Below are 27,602 nucleotides of genomic sequence, written 5' to 3' on the forward strand. Positions count from 1 at the left end.
GTTCACACAAAAACATTCTTTTCTACACTGAACAAACACCAGTTTGGTTGAATACAGAACAGAGTGTTAGAGAAAATACTGAACATACAAAACTGAAGTTGCATCCAGTAGTTTTGAGTTGCTGCACAGTGAATCTGTTCCTTCACTGCTGTAAAGTATTTAATTAACCTATCAAAGTCACCTCAGGGATGAACCATGAGCATTATGGTCACAATATTAGAAGGGAAACTCCACCCAAAAACTCTTACACACTGTTAACTAAAGCAGATAGTGGTCATTCTGTGTTTGTTGCATTTCTGGCACAGTTTGTGTGCACTTTTATTTTGGTTGTGGATAACTAGGCAGTCACATCCAGATGTTTCCAGCAGCTACAGTGGACTCATATTGTAGCAGAAAATATATCAATGATCTAAAACAACAGACACCAAATCAAAGAGTGAGGATTTTTTTCTAGAGCTGCGATTTTGCACCGAAGTTTAATAAATCTTACATCGTAGACAACGCAAAACTTCTACACCCAAAGAAGCAGTATATGTTAAATTTTAGCATATTTTTTGTGCATTTCACACAATTACATAGATTCTTTTCAAACTAAACAAAAACACATGGCTCGTAAAAACTGCCTGTTCTGCTCAAATAGCCTGTGTTTCGGCCTGGATTTGAAGGTTCGGTTCAGCTGAATTCTCCCACCCCTCCTTCACTGTGACGTAAAAGGCAAGACTCTGAGGTCTGTTTCATGCTGGAAAGGAGTTCAGGAGAGAAGTTAAACCACTGAAGGTCAGCCAAAACCAGGTTTTCTTTTAGCTGCTGTTTAAGGGAAATTTCAGCATATTGTCTAAGTGACAAACAGAGACAAGAGTTTTTGAAATTGGTCCAGTGTTACTGCAACTGAAGCAGTGAAACACGCTGCAATGTAATCCCTACAGACAATTGTGCACCCTTGATTTACTTGACCAGTAAAGTTGACCAGAGAGGTCATTAGTCAAGATTTCATTGGTTGCTTAGTTGCTGAACCCCCCCCCCCCCCAAAACAAACATGAAACTCTATTAAGAGCTGCGCCTTGTGAAAATGTCTGGATCATGTGGGAATGTGATTTGAAAGGACAGATACAGGAAGTGGCCTCGCTCAGCAGTCAGACAGGAGTCAGGTTAATTTCTAGGGCTGGTACCTGCGGTTATTCCACAGGCTAGTTAATAACATGTCGGGCAGGAAATCCAAAGTGTGGGATCATTTTGAGAAGGTGAAGGACGAACCCAAGGTGATATGTAAACTCATCTTCATTGGTCGACTACAAACATGACGTATCATCTGAAACATGGAAGTAGCTACATGCCCATTAGCCCACAGCGTCATTAACAGGCGGCTCGCTCAGTGTGTGACGTGCACTTGGAGATAAAATATAGGCCTATATTAATGAAGGTTCATTAGTACGGTTTTGTATTTTTCTGTAATGTAGCACAGTGTTAACAATGTTACTGATACTATTCTTTCTCACACCTTCAACTCAAACCATTGTGTTGCCCCGCCCAAAATATATAATTTAATAATTAAATTAATATCGTAAACATGTGGGCGACTAGTCGACTAATGGCCCTAAATGATGACTGTTGGTCGACTAGGAAAATTCTGAGTCGAGGGCAGCCCTAACATGTAGTGTACATGTCATGAACACATTTTTTAGTGTACTATGTTTTGAATGCACTTAAAGGCGCTGTATGTAAGACTGTGGCCAAAACGGTTACTGCACTCAAATTCAAAATACTGCCGCAAGCCATGTCCGCCCCCCCTCCCCTACAGATTCGAGGTTGCTGGACAGCAGCATGCTGGAGACTGACTTGTTTGCCCGCGGGCGGCTGCCGTAGCAGGGCCACGTCGCAGCGTCCTTGATCTTCGGTTTTCCAGCGGACCATTCGAGCAAATCCGGCTTCTCTGCTGCTAACGCTGCTGCCGGGATACAGCTGAGGAGGAGCCGGCTGCTAATGCTATGTACCGGGACACTGCTAATGCTGCTTGCCGTGCTGCTGTAGCTCAGTCGTAACTGTAACTGATGCTGAGACTCTACTGACTGCGTGACTGGTAGACGGCGGCGGGTGGCGCAACAGGCCAAAACACAAATTCAAAACATAAACATGATTTGCAGACTGTAAAAAAATTTTTTAGATGCAAATATTCTGGCTGTACCATTGCTGTCGGTGAGATCAGTATGTTATATGAACATTATTCCTTAGTCTCTGTGACATATTAGGAGGATTTTATGACTATTTGCTTTATATTTCTTACATATAGCTCCTTTAAGTAAAATGGAGGAGGGTAAATATGGTGCAGTATAAAATGAATAGAGTGACTGTGCACACAGTTATGACAGAGTAGCTGCTGGAAATGTGTATGGACTAATAATGTAACACTATGTTGAGGGTGGACTTTTCCTTTAACATCACTGCTCGTTAAATGTTTCTATTGTGCGCCAAGTCAGCCGTTTGACACCAGGCTTGGTTCTTCTATCTAACACATCCTACATACAGTATCGATGCTGTCTGGACGTACTGAGTCATGTGCAGCGGTGATGTTTGACCCGTCAGCTCAGATTGAAACGGGGCAGGTGAGGATGCGATCCTCCAGCATAACGCTGAGCACGAGGAACACAAAGTACAGTATGAACATGGTGAGGCCCAACATTCGGCTCATCTTCCAGCGACAGGCGGCGATGGAGATGATGACGAAGAGGAGCATGAGGAAGAGCAGCACGATGGCACAGAACAGGCCGTTGGAGCGGACGGTTACCGGATCGCCCTTGTGTAGCAGAGTGTACATGAGCCATGGGACTGGCAGCCTAAAAAAGAGAGGATAGATGGATTTCTGTCAAGTTTACAATTTACATACTTTATGTGACCAGCACATCAGATCATTCAGGATTTTGAATGCAAATTTTTTTTTACAAGTAATCAGAATCTAAAATGATTTTTTATGACTTTTTAGCAGAACTTAAACTTGTAGGTGTTCCTCAAGGTTCAATTTAAGTACCTATAATTTTTTACAAGCAAAAAATAAACATTTCTCTTCATTTTTATGCAGATGACACTCAACTATATCTTCTGATTAAACCAAATGTCTCTGATGGCCTTTGCCTTACTTAACCTGTGCTGCTGACAGTAAATGATGGATATTATTTAACTTTATGCAGCTAAAAAAAAAGGGCAAGATAAAAATAGTTTTTTTGAATTTCTCAACTGATCTTGGGCTCAAACAGTTGGTGCCATATTTGCCTCCACATTAGAACTTTGATATATAGGTAAAGAGGTGGTTCAGTAATGCTTTCTTTAGTTAAGGAATCCTTATATCCAATAGTATGACATTCTTACTTTGGTTACAGCTGGTACAGAGAGATGTCCTCCAGCACTTACCCTACAGTGATGTCGAAGATGTTACTGCCCACTGAGCTGGACACGGCCATGTCTCCCAGACCTTTTCGGGCCACGATGACACTGGTGATCAGGTCAGGGATTGATGTCCCGGCCGCCAGGATGGTCAGGCCCATGATTTCCTCTGAGATGCCCACAGTCTCACCCACCTGTAAAAGATGAAAACCAGGTGTCAAGGTAAAAGGTGTCAGCGCCTTCTCCAGCAACGTATGTTAACCACAACCTGATGTTTTTACACTTTTAATGTGCAGATTAAACCAGCAAGATGTAACATGTTAATCAATGAGCTTTAGAGATGACGGCTGGTAGAGTTTGTTACATTTGGACTCTTTGTGCCAAGCTAACTGACTGCACCTAGTCAAATTCAAATTCAGATTCAAAGAGGCTTTATTGGCATGACCATATGGACACATATTGCCAAAGCACACTGAGGTTCAGTTTTTAAAATGCAATCAATAAAACACTATATATACATTTCTTTGTCTGATGCAAGCTGAAACATACTGATGGCAACAGTGTAAAAAAGGAAAAAATAAAATAAAATGTAATGTTTTGTTAAAATCTTTTCCTGTTACATCAAAATCATTTCTTGTTGATGTGTTCGAAGACCCTTTTTTAAACTGTATGCCCTGTTTTCTTTTTTGTATGAGTCGTTCTGATTGTTTGGGTTTTATTATTATTTTTTTGTTTGGGGTTTTTTTTGCGTGTTTTTTGTGCTTTGTTGTATTTTAGGTAGTGTTGTGTAACATCTTGGCCAAGGGACTACAGATGAAAAATAGCCTTTTGGCTAATTCTGGCATTTTTATACCATGTGTATTTATTAATTTACACTTTCCTTTCTTAAATAAACTAAACTAAATAAAAATAAAAAATAAAACAAAACAAAACAAAATAAAAACAACGGTAATAATGGTATTCAGTGTGGCTGGTAAAGACATACTCTGCTGCTAGACTGCAGCTCTCTGTGTGCTCTCTCAATGAGCTTAGTCATTTGTTTTTGTTGGTTATGAGGTCAAATTTAGAATGCTTGTTTTTAAATTTGGGTAAATATTTTGTTCGCACAGGCTAGAGTTTTGTACATTCTGTTAAGAAGTGCAGCTCTGTCTTGACGTTGTCTTCCTTGCACATTTGGCAGAAGCACTCCTCTTTGGGGAGCCATGATTGTTTGGCCAGGTTTACACCCACTGAATCAGACTATATTAACCATACAGACATGAGAGTGTTTCAATTTTGTCATTTCACTTTTAGCAAGAATGCGTAGAAGTCAATTAGCCAAAACGTTGGACTGTTCCTTCCAGCTGCTTCTTGTAGGCTCCCCACTCTATGTTGGTAACTCCTGAGCACACTCTGTGTACTGACATCCCACCTCAAAACTTTAAGCCGGACCTGTTGTTATGTGAGCAACAGTACCTAAAAGTACAATTTGTGTCATAGCTGTCTACTGGAAAGACACAAGACATTTTCCACACTCAGTACTGAACACAAACGGCACAGTGGTTTTTAAATTTATGTAAACGTGACTTGTGTGAAGTGCAAACCAACCTGATGAGCCCACCACACCATCAGGTAGGAGAAAACTCCGATCCACATGATGGAGCCTATAAACGTGATGGAAAAATACCGCCTGGACGGCTGGAAAACACAGAGGACGTTATAACCTGCCGTGTCAAAATAAACAGATTTGGAACCAGATGAACAGATGGTGCTTTTTAGTGAAACATGTTAAACTGATTTGTGTGTGTGATAACTGCGCAGTAAAACGTACAGTATTCCTCTCTGAGATGTGATGCAGTAGAAGTAAAAAGTCACATAAAATGTAAATACTCCAGCAGAGTACAAGTACCTCTAATTTGGTTCGTACTCACCAGGTTGCGGACATCCGGCAACGTCAGCCACAGCGGGAACACGATGGGCAGCAGGAACAGGTAGGTGGCCTGCTTGCGTCTGGTTTCAGGCCATTCTAAAGACAACGGTTCATTCTCTTCCTCCTCCTCCTCTTCCTCCTTGTTTTCATCATCATCCCCATCATCACCATCACTTTCACTGGAGTCACTGCTTTCCTCGCCGCCGCTATCATCCTCATCGCTGTCCTCCGAGCCCTCTGAACCCCCCGCTGCGGCCTGCAGGAGAGAGCGCACCAGTGAAACAAAGTGAGTTTGTTGTATCAAAGTGTTCCTCAAACTTTTTCTGTCAGGCAGACATTTTATGTCCCCCTGGTGCATAAACTGATTTCATCATTATGAACCGGTAACAATACCACTGGTATTGGGAACAACAACGGCAGTCAAACTTATTAGAAAAATACCTGCTACAGTGACACTATAATTCACAGCAAGACAGGCTTCTTCATATTTTGAATGTAAAGGGATAGTTTGATTTTTTTAACAGCTTTAGTTCCCCATCTATGCTCTCATCAAAGCCACCAGACTCCACTGACAAAAACAGCCATTTTGGCTCGCTGAACATGACAGCTATATGACTTGGCATTTAAAGGGGTTAGTTCAGATTCAACAAGTGACACAATCAAACAAACTAAGTGATCAAGACAATGACTGACTGTGTTCAGCACTGTTAAATCACTGCTTTTGTCAATAAAGTCTGGCTTTGAAATGAGCGACATGTTGACTTTAGTTCCCAGTCAGAATTCGCTGTCTGTCAGTAAGGTAAAGCGGTGAAAATATTCCAAATATAGAGTACACCTCAGCTGATATTTATTATCTTTAGGTGGCTAAAAATACATTTTGTTGCGTCCCTGGTTCACATTAGTGGATTGCTTAAAGGATAGTGCACCCAAAAATGAAAATTCAGCCATTATCTACTCACCCATATGTCGAGGGAGGCTCAGGTGAAGTTTTAGAGTCCTCACATCACTCGCGGAGATCCAAAGGGAGAGGGGGTAGCAACACAACTCCACCTAATGGAGGCTGACGGCGCCCCAGATTAAAATGTCCAAATAACACATAATTGAAACCGCAAAATATCTCCATACTGCTCGTCCATAGTGATCCAAGTGTCCCGAAGCCCCGACATAAAAAGTTGTTTGGAAAAACGTGAGGCTAAAAACAGAGTTCAAATGACATTTTTCCGAACAACTTTTTATGTCGGGGCTTCAGGACACTTGGATCACTATGGACGAGCAGTATGGAGATATTTTGTATTTATAATGGCTGAATTTTCATTTTTGGGTGCACTATCCCTTTAGCTTCTGTGACAGCACTCGTGCATGCTTCTTCAAACTGGGGGCGTGCAGACTGACATCTACTGTATGTAATAAACTGACTGCATAATCACCTGAGACAACCCCACTTCAAAGTATCCAAACTATTCCTTTAACTGGTGTGCTTGCATGACAAGAATTATTTGGTTCTCTTCTCTTTGCTGTCATAAATCTCTCCATTTTGTACTGATCGTTTTGTTTTACTCTCTGAACAACCTGAATCTTTACAGCCTTGCTTGTATCAGAGCACTCGACCTTTTCAAGAGTGACTTTTGACTTGTCACAGCAATAAAAGCACAGGTAGAACTGGCAACATTAATAACTGCTCATTTCCAGAAATTACCGCAATGCAACAGTTAATCATTTTATTAGTTAGATCTCTGTTTGACCAGTCAAAATGTCAAAAATGTTAAAATTATTGGTCCATCTACGTCCCAACCCTCACCTATGATCACGAGCTCTGTGTAGTGACCGAAAGAATAATACAAGTGGCAGTAATGAGTTTCCTCAGAAGGGTGCTGAGCTCAGCCTTAGAGATAGGGTAAGGAGCTCGGACATCCAGAGGGAGCTCGGAGTAGATCTGCTGCTACGGTCAGTTGAGGTGTTTCAGGCATCTGATCAGGATGCCTCCTGGGTGCCTCCCATTAGAGGTGTTAGGGGCATGTCCCACTGGTAGGAGGCCCTGGGGCAGACCCAGAACACACTGGAGGGATTATATATCTCATCTGGCCTTGGAACGCTAGAAAGAGCTAGAAAGCGTTGCTGGGGAGAGGGACATCTGGAATACTTTGCTGAGCCCGCTGATCCCGCAACCCGGCTTCAGATAAGTGGTTGAAAACAGATGGATGGCTGCAGCACTCCAGCCTGGTGTCACATCTTTAAGCTGTCAACACTTGGGGGCATTTCTTTTTTACACATCTTTATATAGAATTTCTGACTTTAGTGACTCCTGATGGTCACATCAAAAATGACACTGTCACTGACAGCACGGCACACACCTCTCCATATTTATGCTTTCATTAGTTTTTTTTCCCTTTACACCTGAGTGTTTCTCTTCATCACGTAGTGTGACTCACAGAAACATGAGGTAACTGTACGTCATGTGCCATAAATGCAACCACGCAGACTTAAATCTTCTCTCTGTGCTTGTGATTCCACTTAAAATGCACTTTGGGGTCTTAAGAGCACTCCAGCTGACCCCGTTCTGAGAGCCTGATTAGGAGGCTGAACGTCTCGCCCTCGATTTCACTCAGGGAAGGATTATCAGGAATCAGAGCGTCGAGGCTGTGACTCATGCAACAGCATAAAGATACAGGGTTAGTGAGTCGGGGGGGGGTTGGTTTAGGAGACAATGGATTTCTCCTCTTGATGAAGATGTTTCTGATGTCAGACTTCACACCAGCTGCTGGAAGATTCTAAATGAGTGCATTTACATGGACATGAATAACCTGGTTATGAGGCTTGTCCAGGTTATGGTCATATTCAGGATGTGGTTTTTATGAGCACAGAGAAATCTGGATATTCATATTCCCCATATACATGAAAAATATTAGAAATCCAGTTACTCATTGCTGCAGTCTATTTGTGTAGGCGCTGTGACGTTCACAAAAACAAACTGTCAATGAGAGATGAGAGCGACAGGAAAAATTAAACACTGCATTGTACATTTACTGCCACTTTACAATTTTTTTCTCTGTTCCAACAGCTGTCTGATCAGAGCACATCTGCGTCTCTCTTCCTTTCTTAAAAATGCACACCCCCTGAAAGCAGCTAGGCTACTCTTACACCACTGCCCTTCACACTGCTGCACGCCATTCAGCATCACCGCATACAGGACAGAAGCAAACAAAACTCTTTCTTTATCACTCCAGAAGTGACTGACAATCGCCGCCATTTTTTGAATTTCTGCAGAAGCCACAATAACCAGGATAACATGCAACAGTAACCCAGTTTCTTTCAGAGTACTGAATCCGCTTTTACATCTGGAACGTAAAAATACTTGAGATGCGGCTGCATTGAGGACTTGGCTCAGATTCTGGAGTTACTGTCTGATCCTTAAGCAAGCCTTCCTGTTGATGGTGGGGGTCTCTTGCCTTTGCTGATGCCAGGATTCGAAACCCTGGACGTTCCAAGTGTAGGACGAGTGCTCTAGCCACTACACTAGGGCCCCCAGTTTCTTTCAGAGTAGCATAATTCAGGTAGCATAATCGGGACTTATAAACAGGATAATCCAAAAACATGATCATATACGGGTTATTCATGTCCATGTAAACACACTCAATGTGGTTTCCAGCAGAGAACCATGCCCTCAGATTTGGAGGTGCTGACTCTCATCCCGACCGCTTCACAGTGGGCTGCAAACCGCCCCAGTGCATGCTGGAGGTCACGGTCTGATGAAGCCAACACAACCACATCATCTGCGAAAAAGCAGAGATGCAATTCTGAGGTCACCAACCCAGACCCCTTCCTCCCCCCCCTGGCTACACCTCAAGATCCTGTCCATGGATACCACAAACAGGATTGGTGACAGGGGGCAACCCTTGATGTATGTTGGCCATTTAAGCCCGACAGATGTTACAGAAATATGATCTGATTGCAGCGATTTGTCGTTTTTCCTGGGCAAGCAGAATATGAATATAATATGAATAGAATATATATATCTCGAGAATACGGTTCACTTGGTCTTGTTCAGTGAGTGTAGCTGTTAGGCTGTCTGAACTGAGGTTTGATTCAGTCGCATCTCGTCCACACACAGACAGTGTGAACGGTACTCTACAGTAATCGCGAGTGGGAGGAGGGATTCATGAGCACTCAGATGTCCAACAGGCTGACCTGGTCCATATCGGACACTTTAAAGAGTCGTTCAAAAGATTTGTTCGTCCATTTTTGACAATGACCACTTTAATCTCCCAGCTGTCAAATTGTGATTAAGGAGCGTTCAAGTGCTTCAAAGTCTAAATATGTTTCATGGTAGCAGGATACAGGTGCTGTTGGGTCTTTATCTCAGTTACTTTGACGTGATTGTTTTGCAAAACAACACAGGGGAAAGAAAAGCATGTGCAGTTAGTGGCTTCTAGAAGTCAGAGGATCAAAATCATTCCCAAAAGCTCAGTTTAAACAAATCTTTGTAAATTATTTCTTGGTTGATTGATGAAGCTTCTGTTTCCAGTATTTCATGAGGCTGAGATCATCTCTGCGTACCTTCGTCTCCTCTGGCTGTTGGTCCGTCTCACTTGTCCCTTCTGTCTTTTGAGGCTGTGAGGTGGACGGCTCGGCTGCAGCGCCCCCTGGTGCACCGGCAGCAACTGCACTGGGCAGCTCCATTGGCTTGTGGTCAACCTCTGGGGAAAGAGGAGGAACGCAGAGTGACCAAACATACACACAGCAGATATATATGGAGGACTCCAACACTTGATATTCCTCTGAACGTGTCGGCACTCATCTAATTTTTTTCTAACAGGAAGTTCTTTTTACGTCACTCTTTGAGACAAAATAAAACCTTAATTTTAGTGCTTGGCTGACAGCATTATTATGCTGTGTGGGCCGGTATGGAGTGCCAGGGGGGAGTGACTGGAGTGTTTGGAGATAAACATGCTCTGCTAATGGAGGAAAAGGGATTCACACACACACACACACACACACACACACACACACACACACACACACAGTCCCATCTGCATGTTAATTGTCAGGCTGATTGATTCAGGCTCATCGAGGGTTCTCCAGACTCCCTGCAGCCCTTCTTTACTCTGCACCTCAGACTCTGAAGCACCTCATTACTCCACACTGTGACGCACAAACACACCCACTGAGAGGCTCCGCTGATTGTGGAGGCCAACCTCCTTCAAACCCACAAACCATCTCTGATTCTCGATACACAACCAGCCTTATATCTGTACACACACACACAAGAGGGCTGCATCTCCAAAAACGTCCACGAAAAAAAATCTTAATATATAATTGAAAACAAGAACACGTAGCCAGAAAATAAAATAAAATGAAATTAGTTAAATTAAATTAAAATAGAATTAAATATTCACAACAATATTAAGAAGGTATAAAACATAAATTAATCATCTTAGCTTAACAAAGACTGGAGGAGAAACTGTTTGCCTACCTCTGTCAAAATAAACACAGTTTATACACCAATGGTTAGCATTGTCGCCTCACAGCGAGAGGGGGAGCCCTTCTGTGCAGAGACTGCATGTTCACCCTGTATCAGCGAGAGTTTTCTCTGGGTACTCTGGCTTCCCCCCACAGTCCAAAGACATGCAGGTTAAGTGGTGACTCTAACCTCCTGAGACCCGAACTTTTGTTTGGTGTGCATGTTTAATTTCTCTCAGCTATCTGGGATCAGTAGGACCTGATAAGTATAAAAAACTAAACATTGTCAACAATAATAAAGTCTTGATGTCCTCTAACAAGGCGATAATAAAGTTGCGATGTCCTCTAATAAGGACAAACAGCGTCTTAGCTTGTTACGGCTGCTAAAAATGGTCACCTTTATTACTATAAGCATTATTAATCATAAATAAACTAGTTACAACCATTAAATGTGATCAAGTTTTGGATCTTGTCCACTTTTGTGTCGGGATCAGATGCAGACTGACTTTGCAGAGATGGCTGCCATCTTGTTTTTACATGGATTAGTGTATCGTGCTCTTACTACCACTAGATGGCACTTGTTGTTGGTTATATTTAAGATTATTTTATTCAGTTAAACAATTAATATTCCTATTATTACTAATCGACTGGTCAGCAGTCACCTGAATAGGCTGTCAGACGTCAGACAGTCGATGTGACGTATATTTCGCTGCAGTGGTTTGTGGGTCAGAATAGCCAGTAAAGCATGCTGCCTTGCATACTGGAAAATTAGACCAGATGCAGTAGAACATCCTGGTACTTTTACTGATACTGCATTTGACATACTAATTATTGCGACATACTAATTTTTTTTCTGGCATTCTATACAGTATGGCAGTATGGGTGTTGAAACACACAATAACATTTAGTTTTCTGCCACTGTCAGGCTACTGATCTTTTTCAATTTTAGACAGAGCTAGGCTAACAGTTTCCACCTGCTTCTACCTCTTTGTGCCAAGCTAGGCTAAAACACTTTACAAATCTATCTCATGAAACTGCTATCAGTCCTATCTGACTGTGGGCGTTTATCAAAATGTCAGACTGTACGTTTAAACAAAGAAAGGTGTAAATTCTAACACACAACTCACCTTCAAAGTGTCGGTGATGCGACTTGCTCTGTAATTTGCCCGTGACCGGGACGTTCAGAGGCTTTACTTTGTTCTTTGCTGCAATCAAGAGAATCATCGCTCATATACAACGAGACCTTTTTATATCAACTGAGAAATACGAGCAGCTTAGTCAACATGCCTTCGACCTTATACTCACACTCTGACCATTTAAGGAAAGACTGGCAAAATAATAATGAGCCATTTAAACAAAAACAGGACTTTAGTTAATTACCCACAGCTATATAAAAATGTAAACATACATCCCTCCAGATTTTTGTGGCATTTTGTTTTCCTCAGAGAAGAATCTCTAAATGGCATTTTCTGTGCAGGATAAATCTTGGTACATAGCAGTGGGAGAGTGTTTATCTTCTCATACTCTTGACTGAGTCAAATCAGCAACTGAACAAAAGCATCATGGTCTTTACACACAAACTATTTAAAAAAAGTGTAACTTGTTTTTGCTTCAGTTTGGAGACTTTTTCAAAAATTCACATTTGTTTTAACTGATATGGGAAAAAATGTAAGATATTGTTGATACGTTTACTCTAACTTAGACTGTGCTTTACAAACAAACCACATTTAGACAGACGATGCACTACTGAATCCTTCGAGACTCATCTTGAAGCCTTGTTAAAAAAACATCCTGATGGAAGAGTTTCATGCTCTCATGAGCACAACCTGAGGTTCCGTAACAATCCTGTGAGTATTAGTATCATTATATACTAAATGTTATATATTTCAAACAGCCAGTGTGTGAAAAAAGGTCAGTGATCCTCACAACAACATCAACAACACAGAAACATGCGGTGCAAACAAACCAACATGCAGCCATCCAACATGTACAAACCACCATCTAATATAAACAACCATGTACAACCAATCCACAAACAAGACCAGAGTGAGCACCACAACAAGACGCAGCACACAGATGTCTTACCTTTCCTCTGCACTGACCCCTCCCCTCTGACATCACCATTAAAGGATGTCTCTGATTGGCAGAGATACACATGACTAAATACCAAACATTATCAGTCTCCTCCAGTTATATGACACTTTAATTACATGAAACTATATATGTGTATGCATTAAAAAAAATCCTTTTTGAAATTTACTTTTGGTCCGATGATGAAATGAAGCTGGAAAGTCAGAATTTTGCTCCTCAAGTTCCTAAATTATAATTCAGTTATTTTTAACTGTCTCAAAACAGTACAAAAAATAAGATTTAGGTTTGCTGACTTATTTGATACACTGTCAGGGTTGAACTGCACAGAACGCACACATGAACCACGATCACAAGACACACGACACGAAACAACAGTGAGGCGACATCTTGTTGTCGCTCTTACCTCTCCTGACTTTCCTCGGCCCAGGGGTTTTCACAGCCCCTCTAAGAGCTGCCTCTGAGGATGGAAACCCACAGTGACCATTTTAACGTCATCTGAGCCACAGGCGTTTATTTGTTTTCTTTGTGACTGCACCTTGTGTCCACTCAAACTGACAGTTATGATCTGTGTCTGTGCTGTTCAGTGCCTTCTCGTGACGATGGGACCGATTCTTTTCACAGTATTGTTTCCTTACAGTTATTATGTGTAAAAATATCAAACCTTTCGAAGCTTTTAAGTTTTGATATTTTTTGCAAAATATGTTGCCAGTTTCTCCGTGACACTGCTGTAGCACATGCACAGCTGGTGCTGCCCATCCCACAAAACCTAATGGCAGACGGTGCCCCAGACTAACGTCCAAGAACACAAAATCTCCATACTGCTCATCCGCAGTGATCCAAGTGTGCTGCAGCCCCGACATAAAAAGTTGTTTCGAAAAACGTCATATGAACTCTGTTTTTAGCCTCACTGTAGCCTGTAGCTCTGACTGCTTCTCTGTGCTCCGCGTTCACATGTGTGCGCGCTCAGGGTGATCGGTGATGCACGGTCTCTGAAGAGCAGCAGTCTCGTCAGTACTGATGTCCAGATTCTCAAGTGCAGGCATCGCCAATTCCCAGTCTGAGCAGCAAAGACTTTCCTCATCCGTTGGCAGTGCTTTGCATTTGAAACAACTACACCACCAGGTTTCCAGTGCTTGACTCCGGTATTCTGCGGCTGGCTGAGGGTTAGGCTCATGAGCTGCGGCGCCTGCTTAGTCCAGTAGCCTGAGTTCCGTCCGTATACTCGGGCTCAAACAAATACGGCTCAACAAAGAAATGCTGTTCCTCCTCAATTTCAAAGTCTTCAGACATGTTGGGCTGTCCTTTGCTAAAAGACTGTAGTGCAAATTATCTTTTAGCAACTCTGGCTACCAGTGTCTCTCCCTGCGGTGCACGTGTCAGGTGATGTAAACATGGGTGAGCAAAGCTCATGCTTTCGGTGGTCTCGCGCAGGCGCGCGCACGTGAATGCGGAGCACAGAAAAGCAGTCAGAGCTACAGGCTACAGTGAGGCTAAAAACAGAGTTCATGTGACGTTTTTCGAAACAACTTTTTATGTCGCAGCTGCAGCACACTTGGATCACTACGGATGAGCAGTATGGAGATACTTTGTGGATTCAATTTTGTGTTCTTGGACATTAGTGTGGGGTGCCGTCTGCCATTAGGTGTGCTATCCACTCCACCCGCCAATCTCCGCAAGTGTTGTGAGGACTCTAAAACTTCACCAGGGCCTCCATTGGCATATGGGTGAGTAGATAATGGCTGAATTTTCATTTTTGGGTGCACTATCCCTTTAAAGCTAAAGAACACACCGAAGTTGAAAGAACGACCATCTGAAGTGCACATGCATCTTTTGCCTTGGCTCGCAAAAGTCTCAACTTGAGTCCCATTTAATTGCTTCTCTTTCACTCACTGTAGCAGCTCCCTACGATAACAGCGGGTGGGACAAGTCGGGGATTCATGAGCAGTCGGATGATGGACAGGCTGACCTGGTACATACTTGACACTAAAAAGAATAATTCAAAAAGATTTGTTGGTTCCTTTTTCACCCATCACTAGTGCCTCCTAAATGATCTGTCAGTATTTTGTGATAATCTGTTGAACAAAATTTACATCTGATGTTCCCTTTGTCCTTGGACCTCGGTTAAAGATTTCCTACAATGCCTTCCAACGTCACCAGAGAACATAGAACCAGTTTTTTTTACATATGAAAAGTAGAAGCTCTAGAAAGAATCCCTCCCTGTTGTGATGACACTAGAGCTGTGTGTAAAAAAATTACAATACCAGTACCTTTAAAGTGATACCGATAACATTACAGTACTTCATTCAAGACCCTTTTTTCTATTTCATTGATGCCCATCATGTGAATGGATGCACTTAATTGTCTACAATGGCCCCAGATGCCACAGATGTGTGGTACAGCCATATTGTCAACAGCCAACTCTGTCAAATACGCTGCGCCTGACGTCACCACACCACAGACTCTATGGGTTGTAGCTGCTGCAGTAGCGAGCCAATCACATGCTGCATCAAACTGAATAATTCTTGCAGTGATTGGCTGAGAACAAACCATGCAATTAGGTTTGTTTTCTAGATCTTGGTACAAAAAAACATCTGAGTGCAGGCATTGATGGACAGGAGAAGTTTCAGTACTTCTTGGTACTGGGTTATTTTGGTTGAGATTAAAAGGTTTTGAGTACCGTTATCCACTCCTGACACAAAAACCTCAAATGACATTTTCTGCTGACAGATTTTGAACTATCAAAAACATCTACAGGTGATGTAACTATTTACACTATTTATCTACTGGCATTAAAAAGTGAACTTAGAAGTGCATCTCCAGGGTCATCACTGACAGATGTTCTTTAGCCATGTTTACTGTATGTATTTTTGGAGGAGGATCTTTCCTTTAATGCCCAACATGAAGAAGAAGCTTTAAGAAGTGTGTAAATGATTCCTGAATTACCACTTTCTAATAAGTCACCTTTTCATGGGGATTATAAACTGTACCTAATGTCATTACTGGATAATAAATCATTTATTAATGCTTCAAAATGAGCTCCAACTCAACCAACTACATCAGTAAAATTCTGTTTTTACATTAAATGAATGAGTAAAAATAATCTCATACATAATAGTGTAACAGTCACGGGACATTTTACTGCAGTGAGTACTAATACTTTATGCTCATTATACTTACATACTCTCACTAAAATATAATTTTCAATGCATAAGTTTTACTCATAATGGAGTGTTTTTGTAGTGTCGTATTAGTACTTTTACTTAAGTAAAAGATCTGCATCCTTCCTCCACAAGTGTCTGTTTCTCCACATCTGACTGAACAGAGAAACACAGAAGACTGTTTCAGTCATCAGGAAGCTGAACCTCGGGTTCATGTTTAAGATGCAGTCAGGAGCCACTCTCAGCTGCGGTCCCACTGTTACTCGGGCTCCATAGAGATAAAGAGCTTGGTCTGCTAGCACACTGGCTCTTATCCAGCTTTTATTAGCCTGTATTGAAAAGCTGATTAAGGATCAGCGGTGGCCGAGTGCTGCGAGAGCGAGGGAACAACGGCCCACTGAGTTCGAGGACGGGCTGAAGGTCGCCGTGGTTCATCACGCTACCCTGACTTACAGGAAGGGACAGGACGCACAGACCGGGACAGAGCTGAGTCACTGCTTCCCAGAGCTGGAACACTTAGTTGATTAGTCGATCGGCAGAAAATCAATCAGTCAGTCGTTTCAGTGATTGTTCAAACCAAAATTCACCGGCTCCTCAGATGTGAGGATTTGCTGCTTCATTATCATGTAACACAAGAACTACTAATTGATTTCAAGCAGAATAATTGATAATGAAAATAATCACAAGCTGCAGCCTCATTGCATCGAACAGCACCGTGTTCAGCAGGATGTTATTCTGATGTGGTGCAGAAATAACAGGACAGTATCAAGTTATGGATGACAGCAGAGTGTGGTGTTTGAAAATGAATAAAGTAATTTAACCTTTTTTGTGCTCAAATAAAATCCAAAATCTCAAAATGGTCTCTAAAAGTGGAAAGTTTTATATTTGTCTGCAGATGAATACAAGTAATACATTTCATTTTTACTGATAACTTCAGGGGCATGTTATCTTTTTAAAGATATTTAAATTTCACTGATGGAAAGATGGTCTTTTCAAAACTGGGGTGTCTAAGCAGTCGAGAGACTTTTGAAACTGGTGCTATGTGGTCAGAAAACACAAAAAAGGGCTGTGGCATTTGCTTTTGCTCAAGAGGTAGAAAACCTACAACTACGAGAGCACTGTGCCGCACTGGACCAGTAAACACTCCGATGGTGAGTGATGTGATGCGAGACTGGATGTTTTTCCACAGGAAACACTATGGTGGCTGGCTGGTTAGACCCACATTGTTATGATATAAAGCTGGTTGAAAAAAAAGGGTACATTTTGTTGTTTGTCTCCTAATTTTAGATTTCACAGGGATTCTTATAAACTTCTAGAAAACTGCTTGAAAAACCTCCAGGCAGCAGATGTGATTTTATTACTGCTGAAACCATTGTTGTTTCTGGTTGTTACCTTCTCCCAAAGGGTCCAGTGTGTGGATCATCAGCTGGAAGATGGTGCTCCTCAGGGAGGTGTTGTGGAGGGAGGCTGAGCTGCCGCCTCGCTGCAGAACGGGACGCACCTACAGGCCAGCAGACACAGATATCAAACTGCAGTAATGACAGGGTTCCTACAGCTCAAGGTTACTGGATTTAATCAAATTTTGAGATCAATTTTATGATAAATCAAAAAAAAGAAAGAAAGAAAACAACTTTGCCCAAATGTTTATTGTCACAAAAAAAAAAATTGCGATTTTGTGTTTCTCACTCTGCATGTGGGATTCCACTGCCTTGATTCTCATCGAGTCAGTTAAAAAACTTTTTGCATAAAACACACCAAGTCTCATATGCGTCGCCTTGTATTGGTTTCGGCCATACAGAAATCATAGCTTAACAGCCAATTTATATTGAATTGCACTCCTCATGTTGTCCAGGGTGGCAGACAGTGGATCCTCTGCTCTGAGGGTCTCGGCCAGAAACAAAATAAGTGTTGTTAGTTCCACTGTCCTGATCTGTGTGACGGTAATGTGAATGGCTTTCAGTAAGTTATTAAAAAGAAAAGGTGTTACCAATTATTTTGACATTTTACAATGAAACGTTAAAAAATAATGAGTCATAATCCTACTTCCCATGTCTTAACATCTGAAGACATTTGAAAAGGTTGATTTATTTTAAAACCATACAAGGCCTTATTTTTAGATTAATGAATTCAGTGCCTTGTAAGGCCCTGATCACACAGACAGTGTTGAAGCAGCTGGAGGCAGCTTTTTGTAATTGTTTTAATGAGAATGAAGCTTTTTGCTCACGTTTTTTGCGTTGTGACACATTTTTGCATTTCTGCCTTTTTGCTTGAGCGCTCTGAACTCCTCGAGTTGAAAAAAATTCAACTCAGAGCAGAAAAGCACCCCACATCATCTCTTTTTTTTGGTCATCTTTTTTTCCCATTGTCCAATTGGATGATTTGAGAGACGGGCCTTCTGTGGTGGCAACGGCAGCAAGTTTACAGTTGGTAAACAATGAAAGACACATTGGTGGTAGCGGTTGCTGGATACCAAGAACTATATGGCCCGACGATAGACGGCAAGTTGTCAAACTGCCCCTGAGTCATCCTAAAATGTGTCTGGAAACAGCCATCATCAAGGTGAAGCTCCTGGACCAACTGGTGATACTCCCTGTGATCCACCCTCTTTTTTAGGGTCTCATGTACCCACACAGATCTCTGTTTCCCTGTGCCCAACAAACTGCTGACAGCCTCTCACCCTCAACCAGAGCCACAGCAAAAACCCTCTGCCTCAACATTTTAGGAACTAGATACTAATTACTGGGGGGAAATGGTAGATTGATTACACGGTTAGATTAGTGTAAGGACGTGATGGGATGGTTGCCTGGCAACAATAACAAGGTGCATCAATTGTTTTATTTACTAATGGCATTCAGTTAGAAAATAAAGGAGTGCGGTTTGCCTCACGTTTTGCAAAACCCTTTCTGTGTGATCAGGGACTTTTTCAGAATCTGCAGGAACCCTAAATACCTTTCACGTGACGTTAATTGACTAAGTGCAAACCTTTAAGGCCAATAGCACCACTATTTTTTTGGATAATGGCTCATTTTTGAATAAAACTAATTAGGCTACCAACTAAAAATGATACAGTGTAACCCCAGTCTACTCCAACAACATTACATTTAGTTTTTCTTACCCTGAGTCTTGCTCTGTCCTCTTGAGACTCTGATGGCGGTTTGTTGCGTTGAGGGCTCCGCAGAGTCTGTTGAGTGTCTTGTTTGGATTTATCTTCAGCTTTTGGTGCTGCAGGAGGAGGAGTAGGAGCAGCAGAGGGAGCAGGAGGAGGAGCAGCAGCAGGGGGAGCAGCAGGAGGAGCAGGTGCTGGTGGAGCTTCACTTTCCTGTAAAGTCAGTAACAACATAATCAGTTAGCGGCAGCTCAGTAATTCAGTTTGCATGCGTTCATTTACAGAGTTTTGTTTGGTCCAGCTGTGAAAATGTACATCAAACATTCACTGATGGATCGCAGATGTCTTTATTTGGATGTCAATTTCCAATCATCAAACATTATGTAAGTACTATAGTAAGTCAGTAATCCAATATAGTGACCACTACAGTATCTGTGAGTTTGCTGCTATCAGCAAAACAGCACATCACAAACCCTTAAGCCTTAAAGTGGATTCTGCTTTGTTGCTTCATCCTGAGGCCTCGTGTCAAAATCTAGTATCAACACTGTCATTATCTGCTGATACTGTGCTGACATGGGAGGGGGAGGCTGTTGGGTCAGGGTCGTTGCTGTGAGAAGATCCTCAAATCCCTTGTTGAATTGAACCAACCGTGTTTTTTACTACATTTACATGCACTAAATATTCAGTTTGTTGCCCTTATTCCAAAAAAAGTAAACATTCCTACTAAGCTGTTTTACATGGCTAATGAAAATGAATGTTCCACTAATATTCCTGTTTACATGCAGCCGTGCATACTCTGATTAACGTACCAGTTATCATGTCAAAACATTTCAGTGTTTTCCACTGGTGGCAGACTTGTTTGACCCTGTGAAGACAGCCTCCCTCTTACATTCCTTTAACTACCTTCTTGCAAAGGTCTGTGTTGTGGTATTTACACATATCAAAAAACCTGTTGATATCCAAGTCTTTCATAATGTTTAAAAGTAGGTGTGTTTCTCCTTTCCACCAGAAATGTGTGCTTTTTGTTTGTTCATCTCTAAACCAGCCCTGCAAGCTATTGGTGAGTTGGTTCATGTAACACACAGAACTGACTGTGAACATAAGATTCAATAAAAACCTCAGTCTAGATGCAGATTCAACAATCTGTGTCCAAATAATGCTCCTGAAACCCAGTTAATACCGTCATACCTCACATGTCATAATTGGAAAATGCGGGACAAAAGACATGCACATCCCAACGTCCTATGAACTGGGTGCTGGACCAAACAAACATCTGGCAAAGTAGAGAAGAAATAAGTCCCCACACCAAGCAGCTCCCATCTGAAAGGATTTTAATGCACAGTGATGTTTCAAGTCTATGGCTCTTCCTCAGACAGAAAGTACTACATCCCGTGTCAAATTTGGAATAATTTCATATTTGGAATAATCGTGTAATATCAGTGTGCATGTAAACATAGTAATTGTAAACTGATGGTTAAAACACAGTCATACTCACATGACACAAACAGGCGTACAGGTGATATTTGATAATTAGCATGTTCAACACATTCTCAATCCTAGGTCATCAAATACCAATGCTTTGTCACGCCCCTCTGCGTGTGATATCGACGCACAGACCACTCTTTAGCAAACTTATGTAATGCACGGCTGAAACACATTGTAGCAGGTTGTCATTGTCATGAAAAAATTGTGGTTATGTTTGGATAAGATATCAGTTTTGGGTTGAAATAAGTATGTTTAATACATAACATAACATGATGCCAGTGCACAACGACTGTATATAAATTGCGTGATGTTACGTTAACACAACACTGACTTTTGGTTTCACACGGGACACGAACTGCTGTCTCCTGGGTGAAAGTCCAGTTCTGTTTGGCCCATTCACCTCTCAACCTATGTGGACTTCCTCGCTCTCTATACTATGCCAGTTGCTCTCAGCATCAAGTATTGCCACATATGGGTTTACACTGGAGTTGGTTGAAAGCCCAATGTGTCTCATACACACAAAGGGTACCTTTGGTGTCAATGACGTGACATGACAAAGCAGCCGTATTTGACACCCTGAGAATGAGAACAGGCTGGCGCGCTACATAGGAAAACCTATACCACTCCATTTGTGGGCAAATTAAAGCCTATCCCACCTGATACTGCTGAGAGGCAGGGTACACCCTGGACAGGTCGCCAGACTATCACAGGGCTGACACATAGAGACAGACAACCATTCACACTCACATTCACACCTACGGACAATTTAGAGTCACCAATTAACCTGCATGTCTTTGGACTGTGGGAGGAAGCTGGAGTACCCAGGGAAAAACTACACTAACACAAGGAGAACATGCAAACTCCACACAGAGAGGCTCCCCCACCCCTAGGCTCAAACCAGGAACCCTCTTGCTTTGAGGCAACAATGCTAACCACTGCACCACCATGCTGTCTATATCACAGGTGCTGTTGGGAAGCGAAGGCCACATCCTTCGAAGGCTGCAGCCTCTGAATTGAGACACAGCTTATGTCAGGTCTCTGAGGGAGTCATTGGAGTGATACAATTTCCTAATTGTTCAAGTTGGCGAGGCAAATAAAATCTTTGTCCTCAGTAAATTAACAAGCTATTATGCAATCACACAAGAATGAACAGAATAATAATTTTACATTAGTTTCTTTCAGTATTTATTTTTGCTTTGGTTGATTTTGTTAATCATTCAGGTAAATGTCTTTATTTAAATAAATGCTAACAGACAGACTATCTGTACACGACTCATATGACAGGCGTGGACCGCTCATGAATTCGGTTCTTACGAAATTGTCTCAAATCACTTGTCCATGCCAATTAATAACGAATCTGTTCATGCGAGTGATTACTGCACGAGTCCTTTGCCTCTGCAACATGATCTTTAATGCCATTTGTCCTGTGTGTATTACAACATATTCAACAGGTATCCACAGGTCTTTCTTTGAACACATCAAAGGGATAAGACTGTAAAAGTCTTGGATAGTGCATATTGGACTCCTGGAAGAGGATATTTTGATTTCCAGTGATTCTGATCAATTAATGTGGCAGCACGTGTCATTGTGCCCAGTGTTAAGACTGAAGAAGCACATACTGACGGCAGATATGCTTTCATGCTAATTGAAGAATGTACTGGCGATACTTGAAATACTGAAACACAGCTCTGCATGTTAATTACAGGCTCAGACATTAACTGCTTTCTGTCAGCTGCATGAGGCTGTTCAGTCTGCAGGCGTTCTGCAGAGAATACGCCCTTCAAAAACACATTATTTCTTTGTTTTTCTTTTATTCTAAATTAGATAGCATCTCTACATACTGGTATTTCATGCTGTGGCAGAGACATAGTGATGTTTCAATCACTTCATCGCTGTGACACACTGTCTGTGACACCTGGACTCCTTTCTGTTCAGCATCAAAGGATTTCACACAAATACAGGTTGTCACCTGCTCAGACCCACAAATCACTGCCTCTCTTTCACTGTATCTGAGCAGGCAGCAGCTCCAACTGGGAGGAGATGAAAGGGAAAATATACTGTGTGTACATGGAAGTCTGTCTGCTAACAACTGCTCTGCAGAGACATCTGTGCGGTCTGTATTCATCTTTCCTTGTGTTTGATTACCGTATTTTTCTTTTTGCACAAAAGTGAGGTAGTTTAAAATCAACACCTGTCAGAGTTCATTCAACACTTCAACACTTCAGGTTGTTTTAGAAGATAAAGCTGGTGTTACTCTGTTTCTTTCTTTTTTTTTTTTTTAAAGATATTTTTGGGGGGCATTTTCAGCCTTTAATGGACAGGACAGAGAAGTGTAACAGGGGGAGAGAGAGGGGGATGACATGCAGCAAAGGGCCACAGGCTGGACCCGAACGCGGGCCGCTGCGGCACTCTGTTTCTTTCTTACTGTCACAAATGAATCCTATGAAAAGACCAAAACCAACAATGTGTTGATGCGTCTCTAGATACACTGCTCAAAAAAATGAAAGGAACACTTAATGGTCACAGTATAACACCAAGTCAGTTAAACTTCAGTCTTTCCATTTAGGAAACACAAGTGATTGTGAATCCCTTTCAGCTGCTTTGATTCAACCCCCCAAAAGGGAACGGTTTTACATGTGGTGCCCACAGACAGTTGCTCTCTCCTTATCCTTCCTCACTGATTGTTCTCTAGTTTTGTGTTCTGCTAGTGTCCTTGTCACTACTGGTAGCATGAGGCGGTACCTGCAGCCCAATCAGGTCACACAGGTAGTCCAGCTCCTCCAGGATGGCACATCAATACGTGCGGTCGCAAGAAGATTTGCTGTGTCTCCCGGCACAGTCTCAAGAGATTTGAGGAGACACCAAGAGACTGGCAGTTATACATGGAGAGCTGGACAGGGCCGTAGAGGGGCATCAACCCAGCAGCAGGACCAGTGTCTGCTCCTTTGTGTGAGGAGGAACAGGAGGAGCACTGCCAGAGCCCTAAATGACCTCCAACAGGCTACTGGTGTGCATGTTTCTGACCAAACTGTTAGAAACAGACTCCATGAGGGGGGCATGAGGATCCGACGTCCTCTAGTGGGACATGTGCTCACAGCCCAGCACCGTGCAGCTCGATTGGCATTCGCCAGAGAACACCAGAACTGGCAGATCCACCACTGGCTCCCCCGTTCTCTTCACAGGTGAGAGCAAGTTCACACTGAGCACATGTGACAGGCGTGAAAGAGTCTGGAGATGCGGTGGTGAACATTGGAGGGTTACACAGACCTCCATGTCATTGCCAACGGTACCCTGACTGCTGTTAGGTACCGGGATGAAATCCTCAGAGCAACTGTCAGACCTACACTGGTGCAGTGGGCCCTGGGTTCCTCCTGGTGCAGGACAATGCCCGGCCTCATGTGGCCAGAGTGTGTAGACAGTTCCTGAATGATGAAGACATTGATGCCATTGACTGGCCCTCTTGTTCTCCTGACCTAAATCCAACTGAGCACCTATGGGACGTTATGTATTGGTGCACCTGATGCCGCCATAGATCCCCAGGACACCATCCGTTGACTCATCGGGAGCATTCCTAGACATTGTCGGGAGTGCATACAGGTACACAGGGGCCAAACACACTACTGAGTCACATTATAAGTTGCCGTGACAAAATTCACCCAAGTTGGGTCAGCCTGTGATTTCAATTTTTTCACTTTGATTGTCAGCATGATTTTTGATTCAGCCCTGAGTGGGTTGATGATTTTGATTTCCATTGACCGTTGTTACGTCATTTTGTTCTCAACAAATTCTACAGTGTACATCAGTAAAGATTTTTGACTTGAATAATTTGTTCATCAAAATCTGATGTGATGTGTGTTCCCTTGTTTTTTTTTTAGCAGTGTACTTTTTGAAAAATGTATTTTGATGTATTCATAGTGTTTGTTTTGTTCAACCAGTGATCCAAAACCCTAACGATATTTGGTGAGATGACTGAGGAACCAGCAAATAATCACATTTAAAAGCTAGAACCAGTGAAGTGTTAGTGTATGGGCTTGCATTTGTATAGCACCTTTTTAGTTTTCTGTACACACAACCCATCGAGGCATGCTTTGTATTTGGGCTATAATGAACTTTGACTTGACCTGACTAATCAGTAAAGCACCTTGGGTTGCTTTTAGGTATGAAATGTGCCACATACATATACATATATACAATACATGCCTTGCCTTGTCTAGTCTTCTGACCACTCAAAGCACTGAAACACTACATGTCGCATTCACCCATTCGCACACAGAATCATAGCCTGGTGACTGAGGTTACCATACAAGGGGCCACCTGCTCACATATACATTCATACACACTCACACGTAGAATTTTAAGTTCAGTATCTTGCCCGAGGATACTTCAACATGTGGACTGAGGAGCCAGGAACTGAACCAATTAATGGATGACCCAAAAATAATGTATTATCAAAAACGTTGCTGATTTATTTTCTGTCACTTGACTAATTAATTCATCGGCCAATCTTTAAGTCTCTAATTTCAACCATTTAATGCCCCAGAGCCCTTAAGCTGCAGGTTACAGACACATAACTCTGATCTGATTCTGTCACTGTGAAATCGACATCACTGGAAACATTTCATGCAGCATGGATTTGATTTGATGTTGCAAAACAGTGACCGAGCCTGATTGCGGCTGTAATTAGTCATTTGGAGCTACTGATTTTGAATGGAGAGCTGATTGTTGAATCATAGAACTGATATGACCCTCAAGCAGCAGTTTGCATCTGTATTCAACTATTAAATCAGCTCTGATGGACACAGACTGATGGAAACACTGGCAGAGGGTCATCTTCTACAACCTCAGTGAGCACAAATGATACTGTTGTGCATCCTTTCCTGAGATAATTAAACCAGAACATCAAACGTTAAGCCACTTTTTCCCTGGTGTGTGTCTCAGTGTGTCACTGACTGACCTTCTCTGGCTCCTCTGCGGTCCACACCTTGACGATACTCATGTGCTTGTTGATCTGGGTCTTGACCGCCTGCTCAATCTGACTGTTGAACTTCATAAAGCTCACGTAGCTGATGTAGCCCAGCACCAGGCACACGCTCTCCCACCACAGGATCATGCTGTCCAGGAAGAAGATGATGAGCATGATGAGGTCCAGGATGTAGAAGGTTACGTCTCTGAAGAGCGGCCACCAGGTCAGGTGCAGCATCTCCCGGGAGAAGATGGCACACATGCCGATCACAAAAAGGATGTTAAAGACGGCCGAGCCCACGATGGTGCCAATGCCCACGTTGCTGTGGGAGATGAAGACACCGATCAGCGAGGTGAAGAGCTCAGGGGCAGAACCTCCAGCCGCCATGAAGGTGGCCCCGGCAACGTCGTCTGAAATCTGCAGCTTGTTGGTGATGACCTCCAGCGCGGGAACAAAGAACTCATCGCAGACAATGGCCAGGGCGACAAACATATAGATCATGCCTATGATGTGCAAGACCACCCAGCCTTGTCGCCGCTGCTCCACTGAGAAGATGTCATCTGGGTAATCACCCTGCCTGTGAGGGGGCCGGGGTGGAGGACGAGGGGTAGCTGATGTGGTTGGTGGCGGTGGAGTTGGAGGAGGTTTGGGAGGTTGAGGATCGACATAAATACACTGTTCAATATCAGTCCTGTTGACGATTATCACCAGAGGAGGTTTGGTGCTCTCAGGTGAGACACTCTCCTCCTCCGTCTCATTGGATGCCATCACCTCCCGAATGTTGACCTCCACAACATCACCATCACCCCCCTGTGCTCCAAGAGCGTCATCCGTCTGGGCGGAGGCTCGCGGCTCTGTCAGCCTGGCCTTGAGAGTCAGCGTGTAGACGAAACACAGCAGCACACCCGAGATGAAGAAGAGGACGCGACTGCGCTTGAGTCTCCTCCTCGGAGGCGAGTGCACGTTCATTGCCCTCGTGGTCTTGACTCCAAACAGGAAGTTATGTCAGATGCATTGCTTTTCCTTGATAGTTCCAGCTGCGTTATGTGGCGAGAAGACGCCGCTGACAGGGAGGAGACACAGGCAGGGACACAGAGTGTGTTGCATGTTTCACAGCAGGCAGCTTCAACCTGTGGAAGGACTGAAAACAGCAAACAGTTAAAATCACATCATCGTGAACATAATAATGTCCTCACTGCTGGCATAGCTGCAGAGGCACATCTACTGAAATGTGTGTGTATGTGTGTGTGTTAGGGGTAGATGGGGGATGCAGACAGCCACCTGTTACTATGGCTACATAATCACACAGGCTTTGGCTTCTCACAAAACCGGAGTGCATTGAAGACAAATGAAATATGTTAAAATGGGAAAGAAAATCGGACTTGCTTCACAATAAAGAAATTAAATCCGAAATCGCCCGTGAATATATTTAATGTGAGCGCGTACACAGAAACACACGTGATGAAATACGCGCGTGCAGTAAATGATCATTAATGAAAGATTAATTAACCATACCCGCAGTGAATTAAGATGTCAATGTTAATAAAACCACCAAATCTGTGACTATAAAGGGCGTGCTAAGATTTAACTGTGAAGTGATTGAAGCCAGCGCGGATTATCATGTAAGGTTGCCACAAACCGTTCATCTATATTCTTTCATTATCCAAAAAACGACACCAAGAGACAATAAAATCCTGAAAACAGTCGTGTGCAGTGCGTGAGGGTGCGGGTCTTACCTGTAGCGCCGGCTGCACGGCCCCTCGCCGCTGCGGACCGTCCCTCCAGCTGTGCGTAACGGACGCAGAGATGCTGACTCCGGGTTTTGGGGAGCTACAAGTGCGCACCGCATGTCAGGGCTTGAACGAAGCTCAGCATAATGCTGCTAAGAGGATTGGGAACCGAACACCTTTCGCCTTCCCTTTCACACATAGCGCTGTATCAATACACCAACATTCAAAGTGCTGTGCTGGACGCAGCTGCCAGTTTGAGGTGAGACCTCGGGGCGCGGTGCCTGTTGGATGTAGAATAATTAGATGCTCGGAGAGGCTGACAGGTGGA

General features: G+C 42.9%; 1 protein-coding gene across 2 annotated transcripts; it reads right to left on the reverse strand.

Moving 5' to 3' along the window:
- Positions 1-1,062: 1,062 nt before the first annotated feature.
- On the reverse strand, positions 1,063-27,392 carry LOC125900333 (sodium/potassium/calcium exchanger 1-like). Of its 2 annotated transcripts, XM_049595245.1 has the most exons (12): positions 27,281-27,392; positions 25,536-26,685; positions 19,106-19,309; positions 17,383-17,491; positions 13,236-13,289; positions 12,827-12,877; positions 11,869-11,946; positions 9,839-9,978; positions 5,286-5,540; positions 4,963-5,052; positions 3,403-3,569; positions 1,063-2,831 (listed from the first exon to the last, which is right to left on the reverse strand). In XM_049595245.1, the coding sequence occupies exons 2-12, from the start codon at positions 26,511-26,513 to the stop codon at positions 2,582-2,584; spliced, it is 2,376 nt and encodes a 791-aa protein (XP_049451202.1). In that variant the 5' UTR covers positions 26,514-26,685; positions 27,281-27,392; the 3' UTR covers positions 1,063-2,581. The 2 variants fall into 2 exon arrangements, with proteins under 2 accessions (XP_049451202.1, XP_049451212.1); XM_049595255.1 differs by lacking the exons at positions 11,869-11,946; positions 12,827-12,877; positions 13,236-13,289; positions 27,281-27,392 and having other exon boundaries at positions 25,536-26,756.
- Between the last annotated feature and the right edge of the window lie 210 nt (positions 27,393-27,602).

The sequence above is a fragment of the Epinephelus fuscoguttatus genome, linkage group LG2 (genome assembly GCF_011397635.1).
Source record: "Epinephelus fuscoguttatus linkage group LG2, E.fuscoguttatus.final_Chr_v1".
Lineage (NCBI taxonomy): Eukaryota > Metazoa > Chordata > Actinopteri > Perciformes > Serranidae > Epinephelus > Epinephelus fuscoguttatus.